This window comes from Falco cherrug, chromosome 14, assembly GCF_023634085.1.
Source record: "Falco cherrug isolate bFalChe1 chromosome 14, bFalChe1.pri, whole genome shotgun sequence".
In the NCBI taxonomy this organism is placed as follows: Eukaryota; Metazoa; Chordata; class Aves; order Falconiformes; family Falconidae; genus Falco; species Falco cherrug.
Genome location: NC_073710.1, coordinates 8,286,136 through 8,313,928, shown reverse-complemented (window position 1 = coordinate 8,313,928; position 27,793 = coordinate 8,286,136). Strand labels below are relative to the sequence as shown.

The 27,793-nt window shown below is 37.9% G+C and overlaps 1 protein-coding gene and 1 long non-coding RNA gene across 2 annotated transcripts in view; one reads left to right on the top strand and one right to left on the bottom strand.

Annotated features, from left to right (window-relative positions):
* LOC129737358 (uncharacterized) overlaps positions 1-9,709 on the bottom strand; it is a 30,191-nt gene extending 20,482 nt beyond the window's left edge. The window contains exons 1-2 of the long non-coding RNA XR_008735126.1: positions 9,483-9,709; positions 6,519-6,579 (exon numbers count right to left, since the gene is read on the bottom strand). This is a non-coding gene — a long non-coding RNA (uncharacterized LOC129737358). The remainder of the gene's footprint in view (positions 1-6,518; positions 6,580-9,482) is intronic.
* The window catches only part of LONP2 (lon peptidase 2, peroxisomal), a 43,224-nt gene continuing 25,120 nt past the window's right edge, over positions 9,690-27,793 (top strand). Inside the window, exons 1-8 of the mRNA XM_055726766.1 lie at positions 9,690-9,978; positions 10,833-11,067; positions 11,849-11,980; positions 12,561-12,683; positions 13,361-13,521; positions 14,226-14,320; positions 16,308-16,566; positions 24,403-24,544. Coding sequence (XP_055582741.1) covers positions 9,746-9,978; positions 10,833-11,067; positions 11,849-11,980; positions 12,561-12,683; positions 13,361-13,521; positions 14,226-14,320; positions 16,308-16,566; positions 24,403-24,544 — 1,380 coding nt within the window. The 5' untranslated portion in view covers positions 9,690-9,745. The remainder of the gene's footprint in view (positions 9,979-10,832; positions 11,068-11,848; positions 11,981-12,560; positions 12,684-13,360; positions 13,522-14,225; positions 14,321-16,307; positions 16,567-24,402; positions 24,545-27,793) is intronic.

Sequence of the window (27,793 nt, the reverse complement as noted above, 5' to 3'; positions counted from 1 at the left end):
GACTCTTCATGGTGATATCACGTGTAAGGAGGCGAGACAGTGGGCAAAACTGAAACAACAGAGATTCTGTTGAAGCAGAAAGAAAAAAAAAAAAAAAAAAAAGTACTGTGCCGTTAACGAAGCACTGAAACAGGTTGCATAGAGCTGTTGCAGAGTCTCCAGCCTTGGAGGAGGTATTCCAAACCCAAATGGACATTGCAACCTCTTCTAGCTGACCCTGCTTTAGTCTGGAGGTTTGAACTAGACGGTCTCCAGGAATGCCCTCCAACCTCAACTATTCTGTGATGATATGTTTCATACCCCGCATGTCACAGGAGTTGGCATTTTTAGTGGAAAATTGACCAGAACATGTAATGATGATAGCATGGAAAAAGTCAGGTTATTAATGCCTATAATGTTTACTTTTTCTTCTGTTTATGATGCTTAATTTGAACTGCTTATAATTTTCACATATTTAACCAATTTTCAAATATTCAAAAAACCTGTCTTAGATTATTTTCTCTAAAACAGCATTTGGAAGAAAAGTGTAAAGAGCTTGCACAGTTTCTGGAAGCATTAGAAGCATAGTGCCCGATATGAAATTCTGCCTCTCTTCTTTTTCTTCCAAGTTTAAAGTGATAAAGTGTACTTGAAACCTAGAAATTCAGCATGTTTGAAAGCATTTATTTTTTTGTGGAACAGACTAGGTATCACAGGCAAATTTGAACAAAGCACTTGAAACAACAGGCCGAGTACTGAATATGCAATAAATAAATGTGAGCTCTTTTTTCGTGAACCAGGTCTCAGAATTACAAATATCAAATATTTGACTATCCTACCCTGAGTCCTCAATATCCCAAATAAAGAATATCTTAAAAGAAATAGGGAAAATCTGGGGTTTTTTTCTGTGTTAGTGTTCATAGGACTTGGGTTTTATTTGCTTTTATTTCTGCTGGTATTTTCATCCCCCTATAAAAATGTTATTCCACTTGAAGTTGTGGAGGCTGAAATAATAATAATCAGCCTAGCACAGCTACCTCTTTGAAATAGCTGATCTAACAAAAAATGAGGCTGAAAAGAATTGGAACATGTAAGTTTCTGTTAATTTTTAAATTGTGCTTTTGTAATTTATCAGCTGCCACTATATTTTGTCAGTTAATTTCCTGTACCCTAATATTTCCTGAAAAGCTAGCTTGCTGTTTCTCCTCTTCTTTTTTAATGTAGTAATTAAGAATTAAAAATAATTATCCCTTTAAATTATGTCAAGATATTTGCTTTTCACCAGTTGTACTGCAAATGGTTTTAAAACTACTATGGCATTAAATCAGAAATATGGTGAAATACTCATACTGCAAATAATACCTGCGCCACCTACCGTTGCACATTTTGATTGATACTAAAACTATATTAAACTACATTATATAGGCTCAACCTTTATTAATCTAGTATAGGTATTGTTTAGAAATATGTTGAAACAGATGAGACTAAAGGAGAATACTGCCTCTATCTGGACTAAAGCAGTCAGGTGTTCCATTTGTATCTATGTGGAAACTACTTTTTAAAAATTCAAACATAAATCGTCAATGTTTTGTGAAAAAAACAACAGGCAGTAAAAAGAGATCTTAATTAGTGTCTAAATTAGAAGAAAGATAAGCAGAAGTCTGTTGTTTTATGTCTTGCTTTGCAACGGACTCTTGGCTATCAGTAGCCAGTTAGTTTGCATACAGCTGCAGACTGAGCAAAGCGCTCGGTGAGACTGTTCTCACTGGGCTACCTCTCACAGCTACATGGACTGCTCCAGAATGTGCAAATGCATAGCAATTTAGTATTCCCTAGATTTAATTAATGGATAAGGACAAAAATATTTCTGTCATTAATACTTGCATGTCACAGTGACTTGGTTAATCTCATGTTTTTAAATCACAGAAAACTCTCAGCTATTTAATGTATACATTATAACGTTTAATGGTACTCTCTTTTCTACGTGTCCTTATTCACAGCAGTTTTTTGTAAGACTCCCAGTAATTTTTGAATGTTGATAGGCATTTTTAATATTTATAATAGATATGGAAAAGAAGTTTGTATGCACAGAAGTTTTATGAAGAGGCAATAGGTAAAAATAAGTGTACCTTTATTTGCCATGTTTTGTATATTCTCTATCATAATATTCTACCAGAGAACCAACTGGATAAAAATGTAAAAATTTAGATGCTGTTGCACTTATTGAATACAATCATTTCTATGAAAAACAAGGGGGTTTAAACTTGATTTATGTATGTTAGTGAAATCAACATGAAGTAGCAGTGTTGTTGCCATGTACATGTGATAAGTTTCTGCTATGGAGATTTCAGAATTTCAGACAGTGAGGTCAGTGGCTACCTGACCTGAATTTAGACAACCATATTAGAGAGGAAATTGGTTCTAGTATATAATTTCCTGAAACATCCTCAGGGAGTACACAGTTATGATTACTTAGTGGCTTTTAAATCAATGCAGCTGGAACAATATTTGTAATATTTGGCACCTTAAAAATATCTTTAAACATGAAATTATGGATAACATTTTGATTAATTACTCCAGTCAGTTTGTATCATGATCAAAACCAGTAATGAAGAGCTGCATGGTTTTGTGGCACAGATTCTACCAAATGGCAGTGTGGAGGTACAATAACAATGAATAACTAACTCAGAGATAGGTAACTTCTGTTCAACTTTATTTTTTAGGGTTTTGCCTCTGGAAGATGGAATAATGTAGATACAATTTGGCTGAATAACTGAAAGCAGAGTAGGTCATGCTTCATGCAGGGAATCATTATCCTGCAGATTTGAAAAGGATCAGGTAGGGAAACATTCTTGAGTTGATTGACCTTCAGTATGCAGTTAATATGCTATCAAACGGTTTAAAACAGGGAAGAGTGACTAAATCCAGACCAGTCTATTGAGAGTTCTTGCCTGAACAGATATTGTAGAAAGTACATTATGTTGCAAAATGAAGAGAAGCAAATACAGAGGGAGAAAGAGCAAAAATATAATGTGAGCCAAAGAGAAAAGGGAAGTAAATGTTCAAGGCAAAATACAAGGAAAGACTGAATAAGTCTTAAATAAGGACTGTTAAACTTGTTCCTTGGAAGTTTTAGGTGTTAGAAGTACCTCTGCAACCAAATGATTAGGGTAAAAGAAAATGTAGGCAATAAATGTGAGTGGAGTAATATTTGAACAAGAATACTGCAAGAGTGGCTTAAGGAGTAAAATAACTAAAGTTGAAGGAGATCTTAAACTGAAATAAGACTGCAAATTGGGAAAGTATTATACTAGTAGTTTATCACAGTGAACCAAGGTAAACTTGCTTTAGTATTGATGCAACCCCTGTAATACCGCACAGAATTGAGTTAATAAAATAGACTATGTACAAAAAATAGCTATCAAAAATGTTTTTGTTATGTGACTTGAATTTGAAAATGCAATTAGATTGTGATCTTGGAAGCATTAGTAAAACAAGGACAGGCTAGCAGGACATGTAATGTCAAAGCTCTCTTACTCTGTGCTGCTACCGTGAAGAGCCGAACCAGGTTGTCCCCCAGCAGTGCAGAGGTGGTGTGTTAACTTTCCTGCTTCCTATGAAAAATTAAAGGTCCCCTAGCGCATAGATGATTCCAGACTGTTAGAATGGTGGTTTATGATTATAACTATTAGATAATAATAATGTTAGAGTTAGGAGAGCTGTAATCTCTTTTTTTCTTATGTTCCTTAAAAAGGAACATGATTCCAGGGTTTACAGGATCTCTAGGATTTATCATTAAATGAGACTAGAGGAATGGAGCATTAATGGTTTCTTTTTATTCTAACATCTAGCTTTAATCACAGTCTTTTTACTTCTTGGTATTGTCAAAATTAGAAGTTGCACATGTCTCTTTTTTTAATTAAAAATCAATTAATAAGTTTTTAGATTAATGTTAAATCTGTTAAAAGAGAACACTTCTATTCTCATTATAGACATGTAAAAATATAATATTCAGGCTTCAAAATTGCTGAATACCACCAGTCTGAGACAGTGGAATAAGCAGGTGCTCAGAAAATAGCAGCAGAATTTGACAGTCTGTAGGAGGTGCAACAAAAGGCACTACTGTTTATCATCTTTTCCTTTTCCTCTAATATTGTGTTTTCATCCTTGGCTTAATATTTACTCTTTCTGCTTATTTCTCCTGATGATCATTTCCCTTACCTTCTGCCACTTGCCATTTCTTCTGCTTTTTTACTGTGTATTACACTGTCCTTTTGCTCTCCAGCAGTCTAGTTAACTGCCACTTTCAACTTGCAAGAAACTTCCAACAGTGTTTCCTTCCATCCTGTTAAAGAAGCACTATCCCCATTACTGGAGGCAAAAGCCAGAGCGAACTTGATTTTTTTTATGCTGAAAATACAAACTAGCTACATGACACAGCCAATCATCCTCTTTTGTGGTAGGACACATCAGTTTGGGGAGATACAGTTCCTCAACCTATGCTGAAGTCCTCCAGAGACAACACATGTAAAAATACAGGAAGTCAACTTTGTTAGTAGCATCCTGTATCAACAGCATGAGATTGATTACTTCTATCTTAGAAGGTAGCAAACCTAGCCTGAGAGCATTTTAGCATCTGTTCTGGGAGCCATGGAGACGTTCAGGTCGTCTTCTGTAGTAGAGTATTAAGTAGTTGCTAAGAAGCAAAGGCAAAACTCACATCCATCTCAAACTTTAACTGCAATTTTGTCTACATAATAATTTTGGAAACAGGCCTGAGGATTTTGTCCCACAGACTATGTGGACTTTCCTCAAGATCAAAGCCAGAACTACACCAGAACATTAGCATACCATTTTTAGGTTGCAGTCAGCAAATTTCTTTTGAACTATGGAAAAAATAAAATGTTCCCTCTGGTAAGAAAAACATAAAAATGTGATTCTGTAGCTCCTTCAAACCGTTGCTTTGTTAAAATATAAACTACAGATATGATTGAGTTTGATTCAGGAGAGTATTTACTTCAATGAGCTGTGACAGTAACTCCGTTATTTTCTGCACGTTTCTCTTCTTTGGTGGCTATGTCCTTGATATCAGGAGGAAATTTACTCCTTTTAGTTACAAGCCCAACTTTTTCCCCTACATGAAATTAACAAAAAGGCAAAGCTTACAAAACCATACTAAAGGTATATGAGCCTCAAACCTAGCCCTTTCAGCTCTTTCATTCAGTTACGTTATACTAAGGAAACATAATTTTAGCTCTTACTAGCAGTTCCCATGAAAAGGCTGATTTGGCAGTACGTAGATTAAAGAGAGTAAAAGAAAAATCATATTCCGGGTAACGTGACATTGTGTGCAGCAAAACTATGTTTGAGTGAGATTCTCCTCATCTGAGCATTAATCAGCACAGCTCTGCTGATGGCATTTCTTTGATTTCCCCTGGATATTTTGTGTCCTTCAGAAGTTCCTCTGAATCCTTATTTTTGTGGCATGCATCTGGTGTGAAAATCCTGTCTGGCTAGGCAAGACAGGCAAGAACTCTTTCCTGGCCCATGCTATCCTTGCTCAAGTTTCAAATTGGAACAGTAAGTTTTAACTTCTTTCTTTTTCTGTATACCGTGTGTCGTTCACCCCGCCCCCCGCCCCTTCCCCTCTTCTTGGAGCTCACTCACACTTTTGAATAAAAGGTCAAATCTTTAAGTTCGGTTGCTTTTGTGAGGTCTGTTGGCACTTACTCCCAAAATGCATTTTACAATTGCCATGAAAGAATTCTACATACATAAATTTCTGAAAGGTCGGTAATGTGCTGCCAGCAATTCTTGGCATGTGTTCCATGTGCTGCACTTAGATAACCAACTGGTAGCTTTTTAATCAAGCTGGATGTGAAAAAACCAGAGATTCTTTTGTGTGAAGAAAGAATGATTGAGGATATGTAATACAAAGCATACATTAAAAAAATCAGATTTTAAAATTTCCACTACAACCCTACAGTGAGTGCAAACAGTAGACATTAAAATAAATGAACTTTAAAAGCAGTTCAGCTATATTATGACATCCTTTGAATAGGTTTACATAAACTTTCTTCCTAGTTATGGTATTTTAAAGATTTTTGGGGTGTCCGTGATGCATGCCAAGACTGTAGGAAGCAGCAGAGTGCATTCAGCAGTTAGGGAAGAAGAAATATTATTGAGGAAAATATTCTAATGAACAGACAATTTATCGTAGTCTATCGTGCGCACAGGGGATTGACCATGCTTTTGTATAATCTCTCACCTCAGAAGACTGCAAAATATATGTTTCATTATCACATGTATTGCAAAATCCTGACAGTAAGTCCCTTTTATATTACACCAGTGTCGCACGTTTTTTATTGGATGTCTCATATTTACTATGTATAGAAATACACCTTGAGTCAATTCAAAGCATCTTTTCACAGCATCTTTAAGCATAAAGTGCTTTGTTGTGTTTGAAGCCAGATAATGTGTTTGATAAGAGAGAGAATTTGAAAGGAAAATGGACAAACCTCTTTTTCTCTTTTGCTTACAGACATAGCAGATGAGACTAGAAGGACATAGTTCCTAAAGAACACCATTGCATCAAACGATCTGTAAGTATAAAATAGAGCCAGTATGAGAAAGGGAAAGTTTGATGACAGATTGAGTGTCTTGTCTTATAAAATACTGCAGAAGGTAAAGTGAGGGCTTGAGAACTCTAGGGAGTGCCAGCAAGAAGCAGAAGAGAAGTGCATGCACGTCTTAGAAGAAGAGAATTGAGTTTAGCGAGGCAGATGAAACTTTAATAGGCTAGGAGTTTATGCATGGAAACATAAGATAATGTTCTTGGTTCAGAACAGCATTTTTAATATTCAAAATGTCCCACTCCGTAGGCACTGTGAAGTACCGTTTTAGAACTCATTTTTGCAAACAAGTTCAAATGAGTGCTGGGATTGACCTCTAGAACTTCATACAGGTTTGAAGCTCCTACCACAACCCCCCAGTTAAGAAACGTATCTTCAATATATGTAGATTGGCAGTTGCAAAAATGACTTGAACCTCTTTTACTAAGTTTAAAAAAGACAGGATCACTTCAGTCTGCCCTCAGATCATGTGCCTCTAGGAAAGGCTAATACCATGTAAATCAAGCCTTCATTTTTTAGGTAGCCAGAGTCAAAGCATTTGTATTGGGGGAAATTCAAGGTCTTAAAACTATGATCTGGAATAGAAAGACTAAAAGAATTTAGTAGCAAGAATTAACATCTAGTAGTGAAAAATAAACCTATCAAATCTGGATTAGTGAGAGCTAGTTAAGGATTTAGCAACTCTACAATCTGTAGCACATCAAATATGCACAGTCTTAGTTAAACCAATCAAAATGCAAAATGGTTTAACTGTGCATCTGTAAGAACAGTATTTGCTATAATTGTATTTTCTGTCTTTGTATTAAATTACTTCTGCTTTAAAATAATGGTAGTATTATTTCCAAACAATAACAGTAGGTGCGAAATAATAGGTATATACTTCAAATGAAAAAAGATACATGTACAGCAAGTATATGATATATTTAATTTAAAAGTTTTTAGTACTTTAGAATGGAATTTTCCAGAAATATAAAGTAGATTAATAAGAAAGAAGTTATCCAATTTTTAAAGGAAAACTAAGTAGCATATATTACCTGTCAAATCTTCCCAATCCTCACATTTTAATAAATTTTGAAGATTTTCTACAACATTTAACAGTTTTGAAGATTTCAAAGGCATTGAGCTGATATGAATATGGGCAGAAGCAGCAGCCAGACAGCAGAGACCGACCCTATTACTCTCTTTCTGGGAAAAAGTAGGGAGAACTGAGCCCTTGTCAATAGTATTTGACATCAGCCAGCTACTGATTTAGCCTGCTTGGTGCTGCAGTTGAGCTCCCCTCTCTTGTGCTGTTTATTGCTTGGCTGTTTGGTGTCCACCTAGATAAGAACTCGGAGAGGAATCCAGGAATACTTGGTAGGAGGGCATAGGCATCTATACCTGCCCATTAAAACTCAAAGAATGCTGGTCCTGGAGAAAAGAGGCTCAATTTTGATACCACTGTGTTCAAGTTTGAATATAGCCCTGTGGTATCGCACATTAGTACATGCAGTAAAATACAGGCCTGGGTGTTAAGAGTTGTTCAGTAGAAACTGGAAGGAATTTTAAAGTGATCATTGAGATTTTTTGATACAGCTCCAGGATGAATTAAGAAACTGGTTTTTAATCACCACAGGGACTAGTAATCTCTGAGGGAGGGGAAGAAAACTGTAGTCTGGAGAACGAAACATGATGCGATTGGTAGATTGTTTTCATGAAAAAACTTAAGAGAAAATTCATCAATAGATGTGATGAGCAAGTGTTTAACCTTTAGGTTTGGTTTGTGTTCACATTCCAAAGTAGTACAGTTAGAGATGTTTAACTATTTGTGAGTGTTGAACATATGTTTACAGAGCAATTATATTTAACATCTGGAAGTTCACAAAACACTTTCCATATTCTTGTGTTATGTGCCCTTTTGTATTGATGTTTTATAAATGTCATGTTGAATAGCATATTAAATTCCAGTGTCTTTCTAAGGTACCTGAGGTGGCTGCTTTAGAAATTTTTGCAGCTGTAATAACTTCTTGCATTTAAACATACCTTGCATTTTCCAGTATGCCAACAAATTAAGGTATTATTAAAGTGCATGATTAAGCAATTTTTTTACTGTAGCTATACCTCTGCATTTCTTATTGTCAGTTTGCTGCTACTGAGATTTCCCCTCTGTGCAGGATTACCTTTGCTCGAAACAAATCATTCAAGTCAGTGATTAACAGGGGATTGGCTAATGTCGTTCCTTACATTGTGCAATTTTGAAATTGTACCTCTTTTCACTAGTGGGAAAAATAATAATAATAAAAAGGAAAGTTTCTTGAGATCTGCTTGTTTAACCGACCTCTCCATGGGGCCTGAGTGCTCAGAGCCCTTTCAGCTGGGCAGGCTTTTGCAGGACTGGGCCAAGGAACGTTACAGATGGTAGCAAGCAGTGACCTTGGCTGACACCTCCAGGTCTGCTGAAAATGCCTGTGCTGCAGTGAAACTCCCGCAGCATTTGCGAGCTGCAGGCCCCGCACGGGCGGGGGACAGGGCGCACCGGCGGGGGCTTTGCTCTTACAGCCCCCAGCGCTGGGGGAAGGCTCAGACCTTGGGTCCCCGCCCTGCAGAGGAGACGTTGTGTCCCGCATTCCCCCGCTGGGTGCCGGGCTGCCCGGAGCGCTGCGGCAGCCACCCCCGTTTAGCACCGGGCCGGTGCTGCGCGCCCCTCCCCCGCGGCGGCCGTGCAGCGCTCCCGTCCCGGCTCGCGCGGGGCAGGCGGCCCGGGCTGCGCGCGCCAGCCCGCCACCTGCTGGCTGAGGCGGGCAAGGCCGCTGGGGAGCAGCGCCCCCGGCTGGTAACAGAGGGGAAAGACCCGCAAATCGCGGGAGAAGCAGCGTGCGAGCGGTTGGTTACCTGTACGGAGTGCCGCTAGCGCCCCGTGGGACCGGCACGCTCGGGTTCCCCCCCGCACGGCGCGGGTGGCCGTGCGCCTGTCCCTCCCGGCGAAGGCCGGGCCCGCAGCCCCTGGCGCCCCCCGCGCCCGCCGGGCTGGAGGCGGGAGCGCGGCGCGGGCTGTCCCTGCCGGGCGCCCGTAGCGGGGCGGAGCCGCGCGCCCAGGCCGCCCGGTGCGCCGGTGTGTGGGCGGTGCGCGGGGGAGCGGAGCGGAGCGGGCGGCCATGGCGGCGGGCAGCGCCATCCAGATCCCCAGCCGCCTCCCGCTGCTGCTCACCCACGAGGGCGTGCTGCTGCCCGGCTCGACCATGCGGACGAGCGTAGACTCGCCGCGCAACATGCAGCTGGTGCGCAGCCGGCTGCTGAAGGGCACCTCGCTGCGGAGCACCATCATCGGCGTCATCCCCAACACCAGCGACCCCACCTCCGACTGCGACGACCTGCCCTCCCTGCACAGGTGCGGCCGCGCAGGGCTCCCCCGGCCAGCGTGCCCGGCTGTGGGGGCGCCGGGGGCCCGGCCGCGGGGCGAGGCCTTTCCGCGCAGCCGCCCCGGGGCAGCGGCTTCGCCCTGCCGGGGCCCTGGCTCGCCGCGCTGGGCGAGCGTCCGTCGGCGGGGCCCGGGCCCGGGGCTGCGGGAAGGAAAGTTTGAGGAAGGAGGCTGAGGTGGAGGGTTTGAAATAGGGTCACAGAGCTTAGGCCAGCAGCGTTACAGCTTTTAAACGATAGCGCTTTTCACTTAGTAAGTAGCACAGAAGCGACCTGCTTCGCATAAAATAAAAACCAGTTGTAGTTCTGAGAGGTGACGCGTGACTAAAACTAACGTGCTGTAACCCTTACTCTCGAAACTATTGCATCAGTAGACTTAGTGAGGTCTTGCAAGCATATAACTTCTGTTGGAAATCTGCGTGAATAGGTACAGTGATCTAAAACATCGGCTAAGAATAAGGCTGGAGAACTGTAAATTGCAAACACTCAGTTTTCCACTGAGTGTAGTTCAAGCAGAAATGTCAGCGTTCCTGTCCACAGCAAGGTCCTTAACATTATTCATGAAAAAGCCATATATGTTTCTAAATCAGGTGACTGTAGCATATTACCTTAGTTTTTCGGTTAGCTTGTTCATTTTCAGGTTTTAAGGTTTGGTTGTGTAATCCGTGTTATGAAGGAAATTGTGTAATTTGGTTGCCTTCCATGATAAGAAACCGTGACACAGAAGGTTCTTGCAACCTATAGCTCAGTTGCTTCTTTGATAAGGGGCACACAAAATGTTCTGTGGAAGGTGACAAATAATACAAAGATGTGATCTGTTTTTAGGATTGGCACCGCTGCCTTGGCAGTTCAGGTGGTTGGTAGCAACTGGCCCAAGCCACATTATACGTTGCTGGTTACGGGCCTCTGCCGATTCCAGATCCTGCAGTTGCTGAAAGAGAAGCCGTATCCTGTTGCTGAAGTTGAACAGTTAGATCGGCTTGAACAGTTTACTGATCAGCATAAATCCGAAGAGGAACTGGGAGAGTTGTCAGAACAATTCTACAAGTATGCAGTCCAGGTAAATTGTTTTAATCTGATGTATCATATATTGATGTATTTATGCACATGTTTGGGGCGTTGGTTTGTTTCCTATATGCCTTTTTCTTTCTGTAGTTCTTACATTTTTCAGGGACTAGTTGAGTTCCAGTCTTTCTGCTACAAAATAAGCATTTTTATTATAGCTTGAAGTTTCAATGTCCGGTTCCAGGGTGTCTGTACAGCTCGTTGCATATGTTAGTGCTGTGGTAAACTGGTATTATTTCATATGTATTGATACACAGAATATACGCTCATAAAAGGAGTACTTCCGATTCTCTTTTCCAAGATTTTTATATATATATATATACACACAATGGATTGGTTTTTTTGTGAGGGTTTTTTTATAATTATTCAAGGGGGGGAGGGAACGACACACACCTCTGAGCCTTGACTATAAACTGATGTACCTAGCTATAAGAATTTGAGTTTAAAAGATATGTAGAAAAAGAGTCAATGCAGTGTTAACTGTGAAAGTTTTTAATGGGAAGGGGAGAAGAGATGTAAGCATTGAAAAAAGTGCTACAAACGATATTTTTTAACTTCTCAAACAGGTAGATAGCCTAAAGTCTTGATTACCCGATGCTGAGTTAGTGCCTCTTCTGTGATTTTTATTTATTTGTTTATTTCAGTAGCTTTTTGGCAAGGTACCTAGACACATTTCATACTGAAAGATGCCATCCTTTTTAGGTCAGATAGTCACTTAAATAATTTAAAAAGAAACATAGTGACCATGATTATTGTTCATTTTGTGTTCCTTACAGCTGGTTGAGATGCTGGATATGTCTGTTCCTGCAGTTGCAAAGCTGAGACGTCTTCTGGACAATCTGCCTAGAGAAGCTTTGCCAGATATACTGACTTCTATCATCCGTACATCGAACCAAGAGAAGCTTCAGGTATTATGGTCTTAAACTTTTTTAAGGGGAGTTAGGTTTTTGCTATTTTTTTTTTTTTTAGTTACCCACTTTTAGATAGTTTTGAAATTACTTACACTTGAGACTTTACAGTTACAGTGTTGTGCTAAAAGTTATTTGTGTTATAACTGAGCACAAATACTTGCAAAGTTTTTATGCTGCTGTTTAAAGTGTCTTTTGTGGGTTAGCCAGGGACATCATGTTGTAACTTTTTAGAGGGCTACCTTTTTCCTGAGGCACAGTAATTGAAAAATATAATGCTGACAGATGTTTACCACAGAAAATGCAACTGAAACGTTAAGACACTTTAAAACCAGACAGCATAAAAGACTTTTTTTTTTTTTCTTCTATTTTGGAGTGCTTTGTAGTTTTGGCATCCAGACCCTTGAGGTTACATTTTGTGTGCTCTGTTCTCATTGCTTTTCTTGTTACCTTTTTTCCTAAGCCATCTATTCTATGACTCTGGTCAAAAGACAGTAACAGTAACCTCTGTGTTCCCCTCCCCCAAACTGATGATCCGTCAGTGTGAACTTGTTGACTAATTAAAACAACTTGCTTTTAGATTTTAGATGCTGTTAGGCTGGAAGAACGATTCAAGATGACTATACCATTGCTTGTTAGACAGATTGAAGGCCTGAAGCTGCTTCAGAAAACAAGAAAGCCCAAACAGGATGATGATAAAAGGGTATCGACCTTTAAATGTGGGGTACTTAAACATCCTAAATAAGTATAAAGATGCACTTTTAGACAGGCTAATGAACATGCATGATTTTAATCTGTACAAAGTTTTAATTTGTAGTCATAATGTTTCATGTTCTGTCTGGAGCTGCAGAGAACACACAGCTGGCAACTTTGGATGTAGATACTTAAAAAAGAAAATATTCTTTTTAAACTGCTAGGCTTTATTTTTTATTATTATTATTATTTCTTTTTAATCTGAGCACTTTCAGACATTGAATAAATGCTGAAGTTCCTTTAAAGACTCACTTGATGCCCAATTTACTTGCACTGTATGCACACACGGAGATTTGTCCTGTGCAGTGAAAGGTGTATCTTTTACTAATGGCATTGGAGGTGAATGATAGCTTCCGAAATACAGATAAAGAACGTGTGTTGTTAAAATGTAGCTTGCTAAGCTAGGGCAGCTTAGACTTGCTGCATCTAACTATACTTATGCTGTTTAGTAAACGTGAAAAATGTAAAATGAAAAAAGCTAAGAGAGAAGACTTACCCGTTTTGTAAAGATTAGGCTTATTCTGCTTAGTGTGATGGGCTGTCATGATATTAAGGCACCTTGCATGTTTTTGTCATGGTTTCCATTCAAAGCCAAACTGCTCTCTGGCTCTGTTTTACATTTCATAGATTGTAGCTATTCGTCCTAATAGAAGAATCAATCACATGCCAAGCACTACAGAAGATGAAGAGGAAGAAGATCACGATGATGTTGTCATGCTGGAGAAAAAGATTAGAACATCCAGTATGTCAGAACAAGCTCTTAAAGTTTGTCTTAAGGAAATAAAGAGGTAGGAGACTTTCAATTGGTAGTTTCTTCTCTTATTTTATTTTTTAAAACAAATTTTACATTCACCTTTTCTTATTTGGTAATAATGTTTCGGTTGGCTGTGTTTGAAGATTATTTTTAAAAATTTAGTAGAATGCTTGTTTTTTGCTTATAAATTTAATTATTTCATCTTTTTGGAACATCAGAGGTGATGACAAAGAAATATTAAGTGTTCTAGATACAATTTATACATTAATATAGCATTAAACTGTAAGCTCTAAGCCTCTGTTTGAAGTGAAGATCTAGGGGAAAAAAACCACTAAATAAATAACACCACGGTTGTTAATAATTAATGAATAAAACCGACCTAGTTATTGAGTTCTTTTTCCTCTGTTTTTCTTTGATGAGAGGGTAACTGTGTGCTATCCATGGCGATATGATGGTTAACAACCTCTTTTTCAGTGGGAATGCACTCCTTGTGTATGCATAGGGAACCGACTCTTTTTTTAACTTCTGTTTGTATCCTATAAATATCTTACTATTATGCAAAGACAATCTCCTAACTGACAGAGTAGTGAGTTGCTCTTCTAGTATTATGGTTGTCAGAAAGTAAGAGTGTATGCTGATGACCTCAAGTTTGCTAAATATCTGTCTTGTGGTGCAGGAGAGTCTTTCTTTGCAGTTAATTCCTAGTTAGCCTTATGAATGCTTTGTATTTATTCCCAGATTAAAGAAGATGCCTCAGTCAATGCCGGAATATGCTTTGACAAGAAATTACTTGGAACTGATGGTAGAATTGCCATGGAACAAGAGTACAAAAGGTAAACCCTTCTATTGTTGGTGATTGCCTCTTACACAGACATTTTAGGACAAGTAGCCATCATTTAAACACTGTGTACTTTGTTCTGTCTTGCGAATGTTTGTCTCGTTGTCTGATTGTGAAACTGTCATTAATATGTTACTGAAATCTTAAGGTCTGTCTGGCTTAAAGATCTGTATACTCAATAGCCTGTGTAGCTCAGCTGTACATCTAAGAATGTGAATTTTAAAAGTATTAGCAGTGTCTGCACAGAAAAGTGAAGGTGTTGTTACTTACAGTCTCTGCTAGATTGTATCTCGAATAATGAAGAAGAGAGCATCTAATTACTTTTTATACGTCAGACAAAAAAGCCTTTATACATCTCTGAAGCATTAATCTTCCTGGAGAAGGTTCTGGTATGTCTTAAGTTAATCAAGTTTGGTAAGGGATGAAAGGATGAAAAGCACAATTGTAGTTTATTTTAATAATTACAACTTCAGGTACAATAGAAAAACTGAGTATCATGTTAGCTTTGTACCATAGTTTTCAAAAGTTGTGAGTAGAGTGATGGTATTACTATGGGAACAGTATGCAAAAATGGACAGCGCGGGAAGGGCAGAAAACCAAACATGACTTCTCCTACTGACCAACACAAGTGAGCAAGATGACTTCCCAGAAAGTGTACTTTTGAACTCCTTCTAGCAGCTCCTGAAGAATGAGGCTTTTGAATGGCCTTTAAAAGAATCTGTTTTTAAAAAGAAATTTAACATACCACACCAGCAGAAACGTCTTATCTTTTGCCACCTTAGTATGTGTAGTGATGAATTGTGGCCATTTTGAACTAGAGCCTTAGCTGTTTATAACTCTTCTTGTAAATATTTTATTTAATCATCAAATTGTAAAAAGAGCTGCCTGCAGATCTTTGCAGACATCTATGGTATTATGCAAAGAATCCCAAAATGAATAAAATATTTGTTGACATTCATGTCCTAGCAGAATTTTTTTTTGGTGAAAGTTACTCTTGAATGTTGTAAAAGTGTGCCATGTCACATTTAGTTTGAAGTTTTTAATTCAAGCAAAGTCGCAGAGTTTGTATTCACATTCATGTGAGTAATGCTTTGGACTCGCTACAGTGAATAAAAATAGAAAATCTAATAGAAAATTATGATCACTAGTGAATTTTTTTTTCAGTGGTTCATGACAAAAAGTTGCACAGTTGATGATGAGAATTTAATCACAATTGTCTATATGTGAAATAACTGGTATGAGGGGTCTGCATCTGGAATGCGTAGAATTTGAAGGGTGGGTGTGTGCAGACTTGATAGACTTCAGCTGCCTTCTGCTTACTCTCTTCACTGTAGAGCAGAGAAGACAGCTGCTTTGGGCAAGAAATTCCTGCTCTGTGTAAAGCATTAGTTAATGTCCATCGGTGTGGCCTGACCGTTTATCTCAAATTATGGCAATTGCAAAAAACTAGGTTTTCCACTCCTGGCATCACATGAGGGTTTTTTTACAGTGCCAAATCACCTGAAGTCTTGTATAGCAAATAAAGGCTGCCCTTAAAGCCGATAAGATCTTGCTCTGTGAGATAGTTATAGAGCCTTATCGTAAGTAGATGAAGACATAGGGATGAATTTGGTACAGGATCAGACTTATTTCTGTGGGAAAGCAAATGCTGATAAATTTACTTGCCATTGAATTACTGTTCTAGAATAGACACCAAGTTCATTTAAACCAGATTTCAATGTGTGACACAGTGAAAAGATGGGGTTTTTAAAATTTTGTTATCAGTATTATGATCTGTCTAGCTTACAGCTCATTTCCTTATTAAAGGAGGATTACAGTACCTTTGTTTTAGGAAAACATTGTCTGAAGTATGCTTATGTCAGGGGGATTGCATTGATGTACATGCTTGAGAATATGTTTGTTTCTATTACATTGTAGAATGAATTGTATCCATTTTTAAAGGTAAATGTACTGATATCTTTTCTGTTGTCAATGATTGATAGATCGCCTTGAAATTCGTGCAGCTCGAATTGTTTTGGATAACGATCATTATGCTATGGAGAAGTTGAAGAAGAGGGTTTTGGAGTACTTAGCTGTCCGACAACTTAAAAACAACCTCAAGGGCCCCATTCTTTGTTTTGTGGGGCCTCCAGGAGTTGGTAAAACTAGTGTTGGAAGATCAATTGCGAAGACTTTGGGCCGAGAATTCCACAGAATTGCTTTAGGAGGAGTCTGTGATCAGTCTGATATTCGAGGCCACAGGTAACTACTACTTCCTTTCCTAATTGCAGTTGTTTATTTTGTTTCATACAGAATGTATTGATTATTTTCATTGTTTAGCTAAACCACGAAAAATTTTGCTTATTTCAAACTCAAAAGTATTCAGTGGTATTACTCAGCAGAGAATTTAAGTAATGGGAATACATGTTTAGTGTGGACATACAGCCTTTATTCTTTCCTTCTGCTGCTGCCCTTTATTGTCATGGGGGAGAATGGAATTTCATCCTCAGTCATTTTAGCACTTTGAAGTAAAATTGAGTAAGAAAGTCTTAACACAAACTGTTAGATATTGGATTGGATTTTTCTAGTGTTTTAAGAGGGATGTAAAGTTATACAAAGTAGCCTATGAATGGCAGTGCATGACTTTGTTGCTAAAACAGGAGAAACTGAGAGTGGTACTTAAAAGTTGGTAGAGGATGGCAACTGAGTTACTTAGTATTGCAAACTTGTTAGTTCCTTTCAAAAGAAAATTTATACAAGGACACCTAAGCTGGAATCTCAAAGGAATTTTTTGGGGTGGCTTTCCTTAGGACATTTTTGATCTTGCATCTCTTTATGTATCTAGTTCTTAGTCTTTAAAACCATTTGTTTATATTAGTCCATTCCCCATTTCTTGCAATTGGAAGCATAATGAATGGGTAACGTAGATAAATGCCAAACATCAGTGCAGCATTTTTGGTTTCATTAAACATATTTTATGCTTGTTGCATACAGTGTAGGAAATTTGGAATAATGATTTTGTTAGTGTTCTAAAGATCTGTAAAACCATGTGGTTGGTTGGGGTTTTTTTTAGTCATGTTATTGAATAAAATTTGTCCTTACAGCAGTAGGGAAGTTACTGTGGATTAAAGCTATCAGTTATTTCTTTGATGGCACGTAGCAGATAATTTTGCCCAGTGGCTGTGCTGCTACTTTCAATCATCAGAATACACCATAATTCTTTCTTCAATTCCAGGTTATCCTGTAATTTACTTTTGTTTTCAAGCATAAGAAGGATCTTGGAATTCTTACCACTTTCCTATGTCATTTTAATGAAAACTTAAAAGAAATGCCCTACTAAAAGTTCATTTTGTGGTATCAAACTTCAGACTTCTGTGTGTGTAAGCTGGTTGCATGTGTGAATACCTTAGAGGGGTGGGAGCTCACAGTCCCAACTGGAAGGAACGTGCTTGCCAACTGGGAAGTCTTGTGCTAAACATATGCATAGACTTCTAGGAATCTGGAGTATAATGTATTTCTAGGAAGCTAGACTATGATATACTACGTCACTAGACTAGAACATGAGACATGAAAAAGCAACAAAATGGTGGTTTTGTACTTGATGATGACTTGAAAATACAGGGTTGTTTTGTAAACCTTTAGTTCAGCATCCTTGATAAAATAAGCAACATGCGCTTATTCCTGTGCACATTCTTCTATGGCAAATTTGCAGGAGTTTTGTTTTCTGGAGTGTTTGACACTTGCCTAGATTTTGTAGCTTGAAAGAATCATCTATAAAGTTTGGGGGTTTTTGTAGTGTAGGTTTGGTCAACATAGCCAGCAGCCACTGGGGTTTTGTAGATAGATTTGATTTAATGCATTGTTTTTTACTGCACAGCAGCACCCTGTGCCTGCGTCTGACTGTTTTGTAAACCTTCGTAAACCTTTTCACCCATTTACTTACACACTCATGGAAAAAGAAATGAAACTCTGTCACCTTCTTTCACTATGTATTATTCCTATAATTCATAAACTGTGTTGTTATTCACCGTTTAATATGTAAGAATTCTGATGTTTTCAGATTACTTATGGTGTGGATCCTAAAACCAATTTAAAATGTAACAACATGTTGCTATGCGAACTGAAACCACCAGAGGCTGTTGAATACTAAGCGTTATAGAGCTGAGTAACTTTACCAGGCCACGGTAGGACTGAAGCCTTTGTAACAGGGAAACCATGTCTGTGTAACTGACAGGAACTGTCATCAACTCTTACTCAGTTGACAGTAATTCCTTACTAGGTTTTTTTGTTGTTTGGTTGGTTTGGTTTGGCTTTCTATCTTGTGCTTAAACCTAATAAAGACAGCTAGAGCCATGTGATAATGAGGCTTTTAGAAACTTTTAAATTCAGGTGTTTGTGGCTGCCACTGTAGTATTTTTGAGAGCGTTATTAAATCACTAATACAGGTAATTTCTTGTAATTAGCTGATGGAAAGTATTTGGTAAGACGGTTTTTCTCATCTGCAAAGTACCATCTAGAATTAGCAAGAGTATCATGTGGTTACTTTTCAACAAACAAGTATGTAGTTTAAAAACAAACTTTAGAGCAGTTGATAGGAGTCCTTGGAACCAATTGCTTCTGCAAATTTTTTGTAGGTAAAATGAAAACCCAGCTGTTGCATACTATTTTTTTAGTTCTGCAGCCTATTTTTCTGCTTCTTAGAATAAGATTTAATCAAATTAAAACCACAGCTTTTCTTAGACCTCTCTCTGTAATGTCCTTTTGCGTGAATAAATCCTTCAAGTTATTCTCAGTCAAGTAAATCCATATTGTGCGTCTGGTGGCAGTTGTGGAGAAGGATTACAGAGGTGGTCTGAAAGTGAAGGAGACATAGGCTCCTGTTCTCTGAATGTAACTGTTAAGTAGGCTGATTTTCTAATATTACATGTTAGGAGCCATTCTTTTTCTCCTAAAAGCTCCTTATTAGGCTTTAAGGCTGAAGTTAAGGATTCCATTAACGTTGCAGAAGAATGATACTGCATGTACTTACTAATGTACTAAACATTTAAAGAAATGTACTAAATGTACTAGAACATTAAGAAAGAAACTGTTGTTCGGTTTCACTCACAAGCAAATACTGCCTGAAATAGCATTCACTTTGGCTGCTTATTACTGTTACAAGATGCTGACTGATAGATTCAGCAAGCGAAGTCAACTGTTAGACTGCAGCAGGGTAGGGAGGGGTGTTTCAGTACGTGTGCAGTTCCATGCGGTGTGTAACTAGGGTAGGCAGAAACACCTAGTTTTTGCCATTTCCGTGTGGATCGTGTGCCTGCAGCTGGGGTTTGTGAATTTTTTTATTTTATTTTTTTTTATTGGATGAAGAGTACTAGCTACTGTTCTGCATTCCCAGAATGAAATTGTCTTGGTGCAAAACCAGAACTGCTTTATCAGACAACCTCCAGCTGTTGTTTGCATTTACTACTCATTTGTACCTTATGGTAATGTTTGCAGGTTTACATTTGTTGTTAACTTGTATTTAAAAAAAAAGTAACCAAAGCACCCTGAGGGATGATTTAGAACCTTTTCCCCGGAAGCTTACTGCATTTAAGATCTCAGTACTGATGCTTTGTTTAATACAGGAACTATATGATCTTCTCTGCATGTGTGTGTGACTTTCTATTTTTAAAAGGGAAGATGTAATTGCACCGTTTATTTATAGTCGTGCTGATGAGATCACTGTAAGGCTCTTTTTTCACTCTCTCACCTCTCTGTGCAGCACTCTTTCTTATATTACTGTTGCTTTTCAGTTTCTAGAAGTTTGGATAGTTTACTTCTGACTTAGGTCTGTGCTGAAGACTTGTTCAGGTGCATCTGTGTGAGAAAAGGCGTCGTTCCTCGCCGGTACAGCTGTGCTAGCAGAGGTGGGGCACAGGGCCCTTGTTGCAGCAGGGAAAAAAAGCAAACCTCGCAGGGTTTCACCTGTGAGAGCAGTAGCTGTGTTACACAAGTACAAAGCATAGATACATTTGTAAAGCGCTTGAGTAAACACAGCCTCCGTCCTTGCAAAAATATAGCCTCTGACCTTGTGCAACTGTGTTTAGAAATAGTTTCTTTGGTGGCATTAACTTTGTTATCTTTTCCTACAGCTTGAAAACAGCTGTAGCTAAAAACAATTTAAAACTTTTTGTCTTTAGAGCGGTACAAAGAAAGTGAGATGTGTTTTCATTGGTAATACTGGTACTGCTTTAGGGGTTCTGATTCAACACATTCCCAGTTTACACTGGGAGGGCCAGCAAGGTTAGATTTCCCAGCTGTCTTTTTGCATTTTCTAGGATACATAGCTCCTAACGACATGCTGGACAACTCTAGCATAGCTCCTAATGACATGCTGGACAACTCTAGGGTTTTTTAAAGGTACCTTTTCACTGATATAAAAATAAATATTACTAAACTACAGACCTTTTGTGGCATGAGCTCTTAAGGATTTTTTTTTTAACTTGTTACTACAGAAGTGAGATAACCAGGAAACTTATCTGTGCTTCCTGTTTTGAACGGAAAGCAGCTGACTCTCTAGGTTTAATGCACAGAGAGAAACAGTGCATCAAAAAATGAGCAAAGCCTCATCATGTCATCAAAAATGCTAATGAAGAATATTGGTTTTCCTCCTTTCAGCTCTAGCTAAAATAATGAAAGTTAATAACATCACATTCGGTGGCTACTGTTCACAAACAGCAGTTTCACCAGTTACAAGGCAAAGGTTAATGTCCAGACAGATAAATGGCCATATCTGCTTGTAATTTTAATATGTTCTGGTGGTTTTATATGTAAATATCTGCAGGGTGTGTCTTACCGAAAGCTCATGTTGAGATGCGTTCCATAATAACCATTTAGAAATTAAAACAGGCTACCTATGTTGGTATATTGAAGGTATAATACTATGCTAGTGTTCTTTGTCATCCCACATATGATATTTGCATTAGCATTCTTTACTTGCCTTGGAGATCTTGAGTCTTTGAGTAATAGTGTAATAAAATAGGTATTGATCTGTCTCTAATAAATGAAGATGTATTGGAGATTTAGACTGTTACACGTGGGAAGAGTGAATAGATACCTAAGTATTTGTTATCCTAAAATTTGTAGTCATAGTTTCTGTTTTATGATACCTGATCAAATTACTTAAATAAATTTAAGCATGCTTTTATTTGCAATTTAGTGCAGTAATTAAACATTTATATTAGGCTTAGCTGTTTAGATTTGCCAAGTCTAGCAATGATTGAACATACAAATGAGAAGACAGTACAAGAGGGGAAGACTGAGAACAGTCAATTGTCAGGTAGTAAAAGGAAGAGCAGAATGTTTCTAGCCACTGTCCGCCTTTCTCATCTGTTAACCCTCATTCTGTGGATTTTGTGGAACTGCTCCATATTTTCAACAATAGTTCCTTTGTTTTTGACCTTTGAGTTTCCTGAAGAACTCCTGGGCTGTATAGGGAACCATTTAATCCTTTTCATAACACTGGATCCATTTCATTTGGACTGTGGTTTCTATTTAAGTGTTTTATACGGTAGCTCATGACCCAAGGCTTACTTTGGACAGGGTGCATAAAAAAATTTTAATGATTTTCTGTCACTGCTAGAGTGTTTTTCTTATTGCTTGCTTTAAAAGCTGCTTAATTTTTATACTTTCAAAGTTGTATTTCTCCAAGGTATTGATCTCACTTGACTTGTTGTAAGTTATCTTGAGTATTTGCTTTTTTCTGCTTTTTCTTCACCACAGATCTTGATCCACTGTCCTTCAGCCTACCTACTGTATGGTTTATTTTAAAATGTCAAGAAACTTGTGTACAACACTTAAGTCTTACTGGAAGATCCTGTACCTGTGAGAATCTTCCACATGTGTAAATATGTCATTAAATACCCAAATCTACTTGAATCTAAAATGACTGTGACTTGAAGTCTATTTTCAGGGTTGTTTGTTGCGGGGGAAGTATTTCAATCTATTAATAACAGCTTTTTTTAATCTCAGGAAAGAAGAATCTCTTCCTGTTTTGTGGTGGGTTTTTTTAAGTGCTTCTATTTGGAAAAACTCCCAAGAAAGTTTTTAAAAGTGGTATATGTGTGTGCATGGGTATAAACAAACAAATTTATTATTCAGAAAACCTTTTGGTACCTAACACTTATTATCTTTTGACCTGTGCAATTGGATGGTGCGGGGAGAGAAAGAATGATTATTCACACTGCTTTCCCTTGACTAAAGAAACCCAGTTTACCTTCATTTTTTTTTATAAACCAAAGCTGTTTCTTAAAACTAGATGGAACATAGATATGTCAAAATTTTGTAGCATTCAGATAGAAGTTTATGTATATAAAAACACAAACATTCATTAAGAAAGTGTACTTTCTTTAAGCATGTGCATGAGAATGATGTACCAAGCAAGAAAGAATGTGTAATGTTTACCTAATTATGTTATCCTATTACTGGCATAAATAGAATATTGAAAAAGTCAGGCTGCATTTTCTCTGAAGCATATAAAATTATTTACTTGTGCAGTTAGCGGCTTTTGTTAAAAAACAAAACCAAAATAAATTAAAAAAAACCCAAACCAAAACAGCAACAGAGCCACCACCAACAAACAAAACCCAAAACAAAAAAAGTAACAACAAAAAAACCAAAAGCAACCACCAGATTGCTACAATGATTAATTTGGTTGCACCAGTAGAAGGTTCACTTCTGTGAACTTCAATTCTTTGGTCTTGTAGTTTTCTGATTGCATTTAATAGAATCCTCTCATTCTTTTGGCAAGGTCGACAGTGTGCAGATGGAGAGTGAAGTGGCATGCTATTATAATAGTTCTCCCATGCAGGTTCTTGATCTGTAATAAATGTTATATAGTGCAAGCCTCAGTGGAGAGGAATCCACTCGCTGCAGAGTAAGACTACACAAAAGCAGTGAGGTGATAAACTATTGCATGCTGGCTGCACCAGTCATTAGCAACTGTCTTATGAAAGAAGTGATAGGCAAACTGAAATTCTGTTGCAATTCTGGCTATTTAGAAGATCTTAAAAGCTTTTATTTTTGCCTAGATCTAGAATTAAATACAGTAACTGCATTTTTTTTTCCTTCAGTGGTTAAACGTTACGTGGAACTAACACTATTGCTGTGTGGTTTGAGTTGTTTTGTTGTGTTTTTTTATATTTAAAGTCTTCTCTAGCATCTTTTGAAATTACTCCCGTGGCATGTTTGGTTTTGTCTTTTTAAATGTCATCCTGCTTATTTTGGATTGTATTAAAACAGATCATATGGCAAAGCAGGCCTGTTCTGCATATCTGCTTTGTGAGGGTCATGAGGTAGGTACTGTAATTCAGCACTTTATGTGCCTCTGTCTTCTTGAGTGAGTGACCAGCATTTCACACTCTTAATTATATTATCTTGTTTAGTTAGGCACAAGCAAAAAAGGCTGTAATAAATGCAGCAAAGAAAGAATAAATATGCATGTAAAATGTAGTTGCTTTTGCATTGTGTAGAAAAGTTTTTTCTACCTTTGTTGAATAAATTCAGACTCATAACTTCCTTGTTCTGTTGCACTGTTCTAGTTTTTCGTTTCATGTTGAAGTGTCATAGTAAATACAATTACTTTTTGTATTAATTAATGTATGATGTATATCTGGGAACATCGACAATTCAGCATATTTGGAATTTTATCCTAATTTGTAACATGCTGTGTGAACTCTTTTGTGATGACAAAACCCCAGTATCATCCTTATTAAAATGTTACTGTTAATGAGATTCACAAATCTGCTTCTGCTTGTTCATACAGTACAAGGATGCTTGTACTGGATCATGTAAAATGCCTGCAAACCATAAAATTTAGATAAACTTTAATGCGTATGTTTTATCTTTCCAGACCAACTCGTGCACCATGGAACTGGAATTTTCATCTGCTGATAATTGCTTGTATTAGTTCAGATGCATATTCCATATTTTTATCAACTAGATTTGCAAAAAAGCAAGAACAGTTACAAAGCTGCTTACTCTTATGTTTTCCTTTATTTTTTATGTTTCTACTTCTGTTACGTGTCTGGCCCCTCTCTCCCCATATACATTTGTTTTTCACAGGCGCACCTATGTTGGCAGTATGCCTGGCCGTATAATCAATGGACTGAAGACTGTTGGGGTTAACAATCCAGTATTCCTGTTAGATGAGGTTGATAAACTGGGGAAGAGCTTGCAGGGGGATCCCGCAGCAGCCTTGCTTGAGGTAAGTGGTGTTAAATTACAAGCATTCTTTCTTTTGTAATAAAAAATAATTAAAATACTGGAATAGATACGAAGCTTCACTGGACAAATGATAGCCTGACAGTGTCAGCTTTTTTTATTTAAGTACTAGCTACTATGTTTTGACGGCGGATTTCTGTCAGTTGTGCACAATACAAATGCCTTTATAGTATGCCAAGTAAGATATATTTAACCAAAGTGATCGGCACTTAAACACAAGGATGTATTTTTGCTAAGTGTTTTCTATATTTAAAGACTGTTCAAGCCCTAATACTTGTTTGGGGAATTTCAAGACGTTGATTTTTTTTAATGACCAAATGCTGTTAGTTATAAGAAAGAGCTTTAGAGAGCCAGACGGTAGCTGGACTTTTCCAAGGTTTCCCTTTCTTTCTTGGAACAATTTGGGTATATTTTTTAAGCTTTTGATGGTACAAGCTTATGTTGGAGCTGAGCGTTTTACCTAGCATGTAATATGGAATAGCTGCATGTACTTTTAGCAGCATTTCTTCAATTAGTATTGTAATTCTCTGAACTTAAGTTTTTAATTTAAGTCACAGATCCCCATTTCTTGACTGATTATGATGTGGTGAGTGTTTGCTTTCCATGGGAGTCAGTTGTTAAGTGTGTTTTTTCTGAAATTCTGGGACTCAGACCAAGATAGAAATGAATCCAATTTTGAAGCATGTGGTGCAGTTATTTTATCACAGAGAATTTAGAGGTGTTAAAGCTGACTTGCTTAAAGACACAAGTAAAATCTGGGAGACACAAGTAAGGACTTTGGTGAACAAGATACTGTTGGAATATTTTGTAAATCCATCAACTGTTGAGATGTTATTTATTAGGTTAGTTGTTGGGATTTCAGGAGGCTAAAACTTGAGCGATTGTGAAGAAGATGAATTGAGACCTAGGCCTTGCAGGCTTCATCTGTTAGAGGAGTCTGTAGCAGGGAGCAGTGATGAGTTGCCAGAACCCTTTTTTTCTCTGGAGTATGACACATGATGATATCCCAGTACGATTCCTCATTCCACTGATTTGCATATTCAGCGTTTTTTTTCTAGCCATTTGCTGAAGAGAGGAAGGAGCCCATCTCCTCAGGTAGGGGGAAGTGACAAAGAGCATTTCCCTGCTCTGGCATCTTACTGCAGAAGGCTGTATACATCTTCCTGTGCTGGCATTGATGATGAGGGAAGGAGGGGACAAGGAACGTAATGGCACAGCAAGGCTGGATTAGGCTGAAACAATTGAGGTAGTCCGGAGCAGATGTAGCACTAGCATGCTTAATGGTTTTGGTGTTATGCACGCTTAGAATTTCCTTATACTGCTGTATTTTACACTCTCTACATCTCCTATGTTTGCTCTGGCTGTAGGGGCTACCATCCTATCACTGTTTCAGCTGAACTACTTCTGTGATTGTTCCTTACCTGTTTCAGTCAAAAGTAGTTGGGTTAATAAAAAATATTTGTCCAAATTTTTTGAGCTAGCCTGGCTCACTTTCACTGAAATGATTTAGGGCATAATCCTAGAAGCATCTCAGTTGTCAGGCTTAAGGTGTGGTAACTTCTGTAGCTGGGTAGTTGTAGGTGGGATGAAAGTGGTTCTGGTGATATTTACTTAGTGTCATTCTAATGGCTCTTTTTGACTGACAGTGCTTAATACAGTGATCTGAATATGAAAAATGCTACTTAAGGTGTCATGAGCTCATCTCTATGCTGTATGACTTTCTGCAAATGAAATGTCAATTGACTTTCTACAAATGTCATTATTTTGTTCCTGCTAGAGAGTGTAAAATTACTGTTTTGACAAGGCCAACTAGTTCTTTGAAAATCAGTGTATGAACAGGCAATGGTTTGAGAGCTCTGTTTTGATCTTTGCATGTTAATGTGAACTACTAATAATTTAAATAATGGAAGATGCCATGGCTTCACCTTTCTAAGTTTTAAAAATTATAGTTATGGTCCTTTACCTGTGTGTTTCTCAAGTGTGTAGTACACATTTCTAGGGTGCATGAGAAGTTTCTAAGTGCCAGAAGAAAAAGTAGGGGAGTGTCACAAGTATTCAAACACATTTCCTTGGTACTTTTCACTTACAGGATTTTATTTACTCTTTGCTGTTAATGGTAATGAGCTCTGTTTCCAAGATTGCTATTTCTTCTGTCATTTCTCCTTTAGATATTGAACTAAGTTGGCCTACATCTTGTCAATGCATGGATGAAAAAAATACCTGAGAATGAAATTTTGTTAGCTAGCTGACACTTATTTGCCAGGCAGTCAAAATTAGTAATGAAGCAATTATTTGGCATTTCTTGAAAAGATCATAACCTTTTTTGGAAGTGTTCCAATCATGAATCCAGATCTGTACATTAATAGTGTTAATTTATTCAACTTTTGCCTCTTCTTTTAATTTATTTTTCATACCTTGTTTTGCAATAGAGAATTAGCATTTCTGTTCTGTCATGTCAAGTGTGTGATGGTAAATGAAATTAATTTATTTTTTAGTTATTTGTGTTTTGAATTTTTTATGCTTTGCTGCTGCTTTGGGATGTTTCTGTTTTCCTCATTTTAAAACCACATTCTCAGTGATATTCCACTCGGCTCCTGCCATGGGTTTTTCCAGCTGAGACTGGTCAGGTTAGCTTCCAACTGTCTGCTGGGGCAGCAGTCTTCATGTAAGTCATTGCTAATTGACCATTAGTTGCATCTGGAGAAGTAATTGCCCTATTAACCATGTCTGGGCTGCTCCCATGTGAGATCTGTATACCTCTCTACTGCTGTCTAAACATCCTGAAGCAGGTGCTTTACCTCTTCTAATGGACAAGTCATGCCTGGACATAACAGCTTAATTTTCATCTGCTTTTTGTGGTTTACCTTGTTGGAAAGTCCATCTGGAATGAGCAAAGGTGGCTATTATGTTGGAGAGCAAACAATAGTAAGTGGTCACCTAAATGGCACGTTTGTTTTTCAGCCTGTTGCTGCTTGTTTGGTAAGTGCCGTCATTAAACATAAAAGACACATCCTTTTTTCCTTAATGTGTAGGTGTGTTAAATTCTCACTGACTGTCTACCATGGAATATATTCAAGAAGAAAATTGCTATGCCCTGTAAGCTTGGAAGCAAAGCTTGATGTTTTATAATTGCCAGATATGTGTTTAGTTCTAGTGCTTCTGCAGAGTTGTTGCTTAAGCAAAACAGAATGTCTTCCTATTTCCAGTTACTGTTCATCAACACGGGAATATT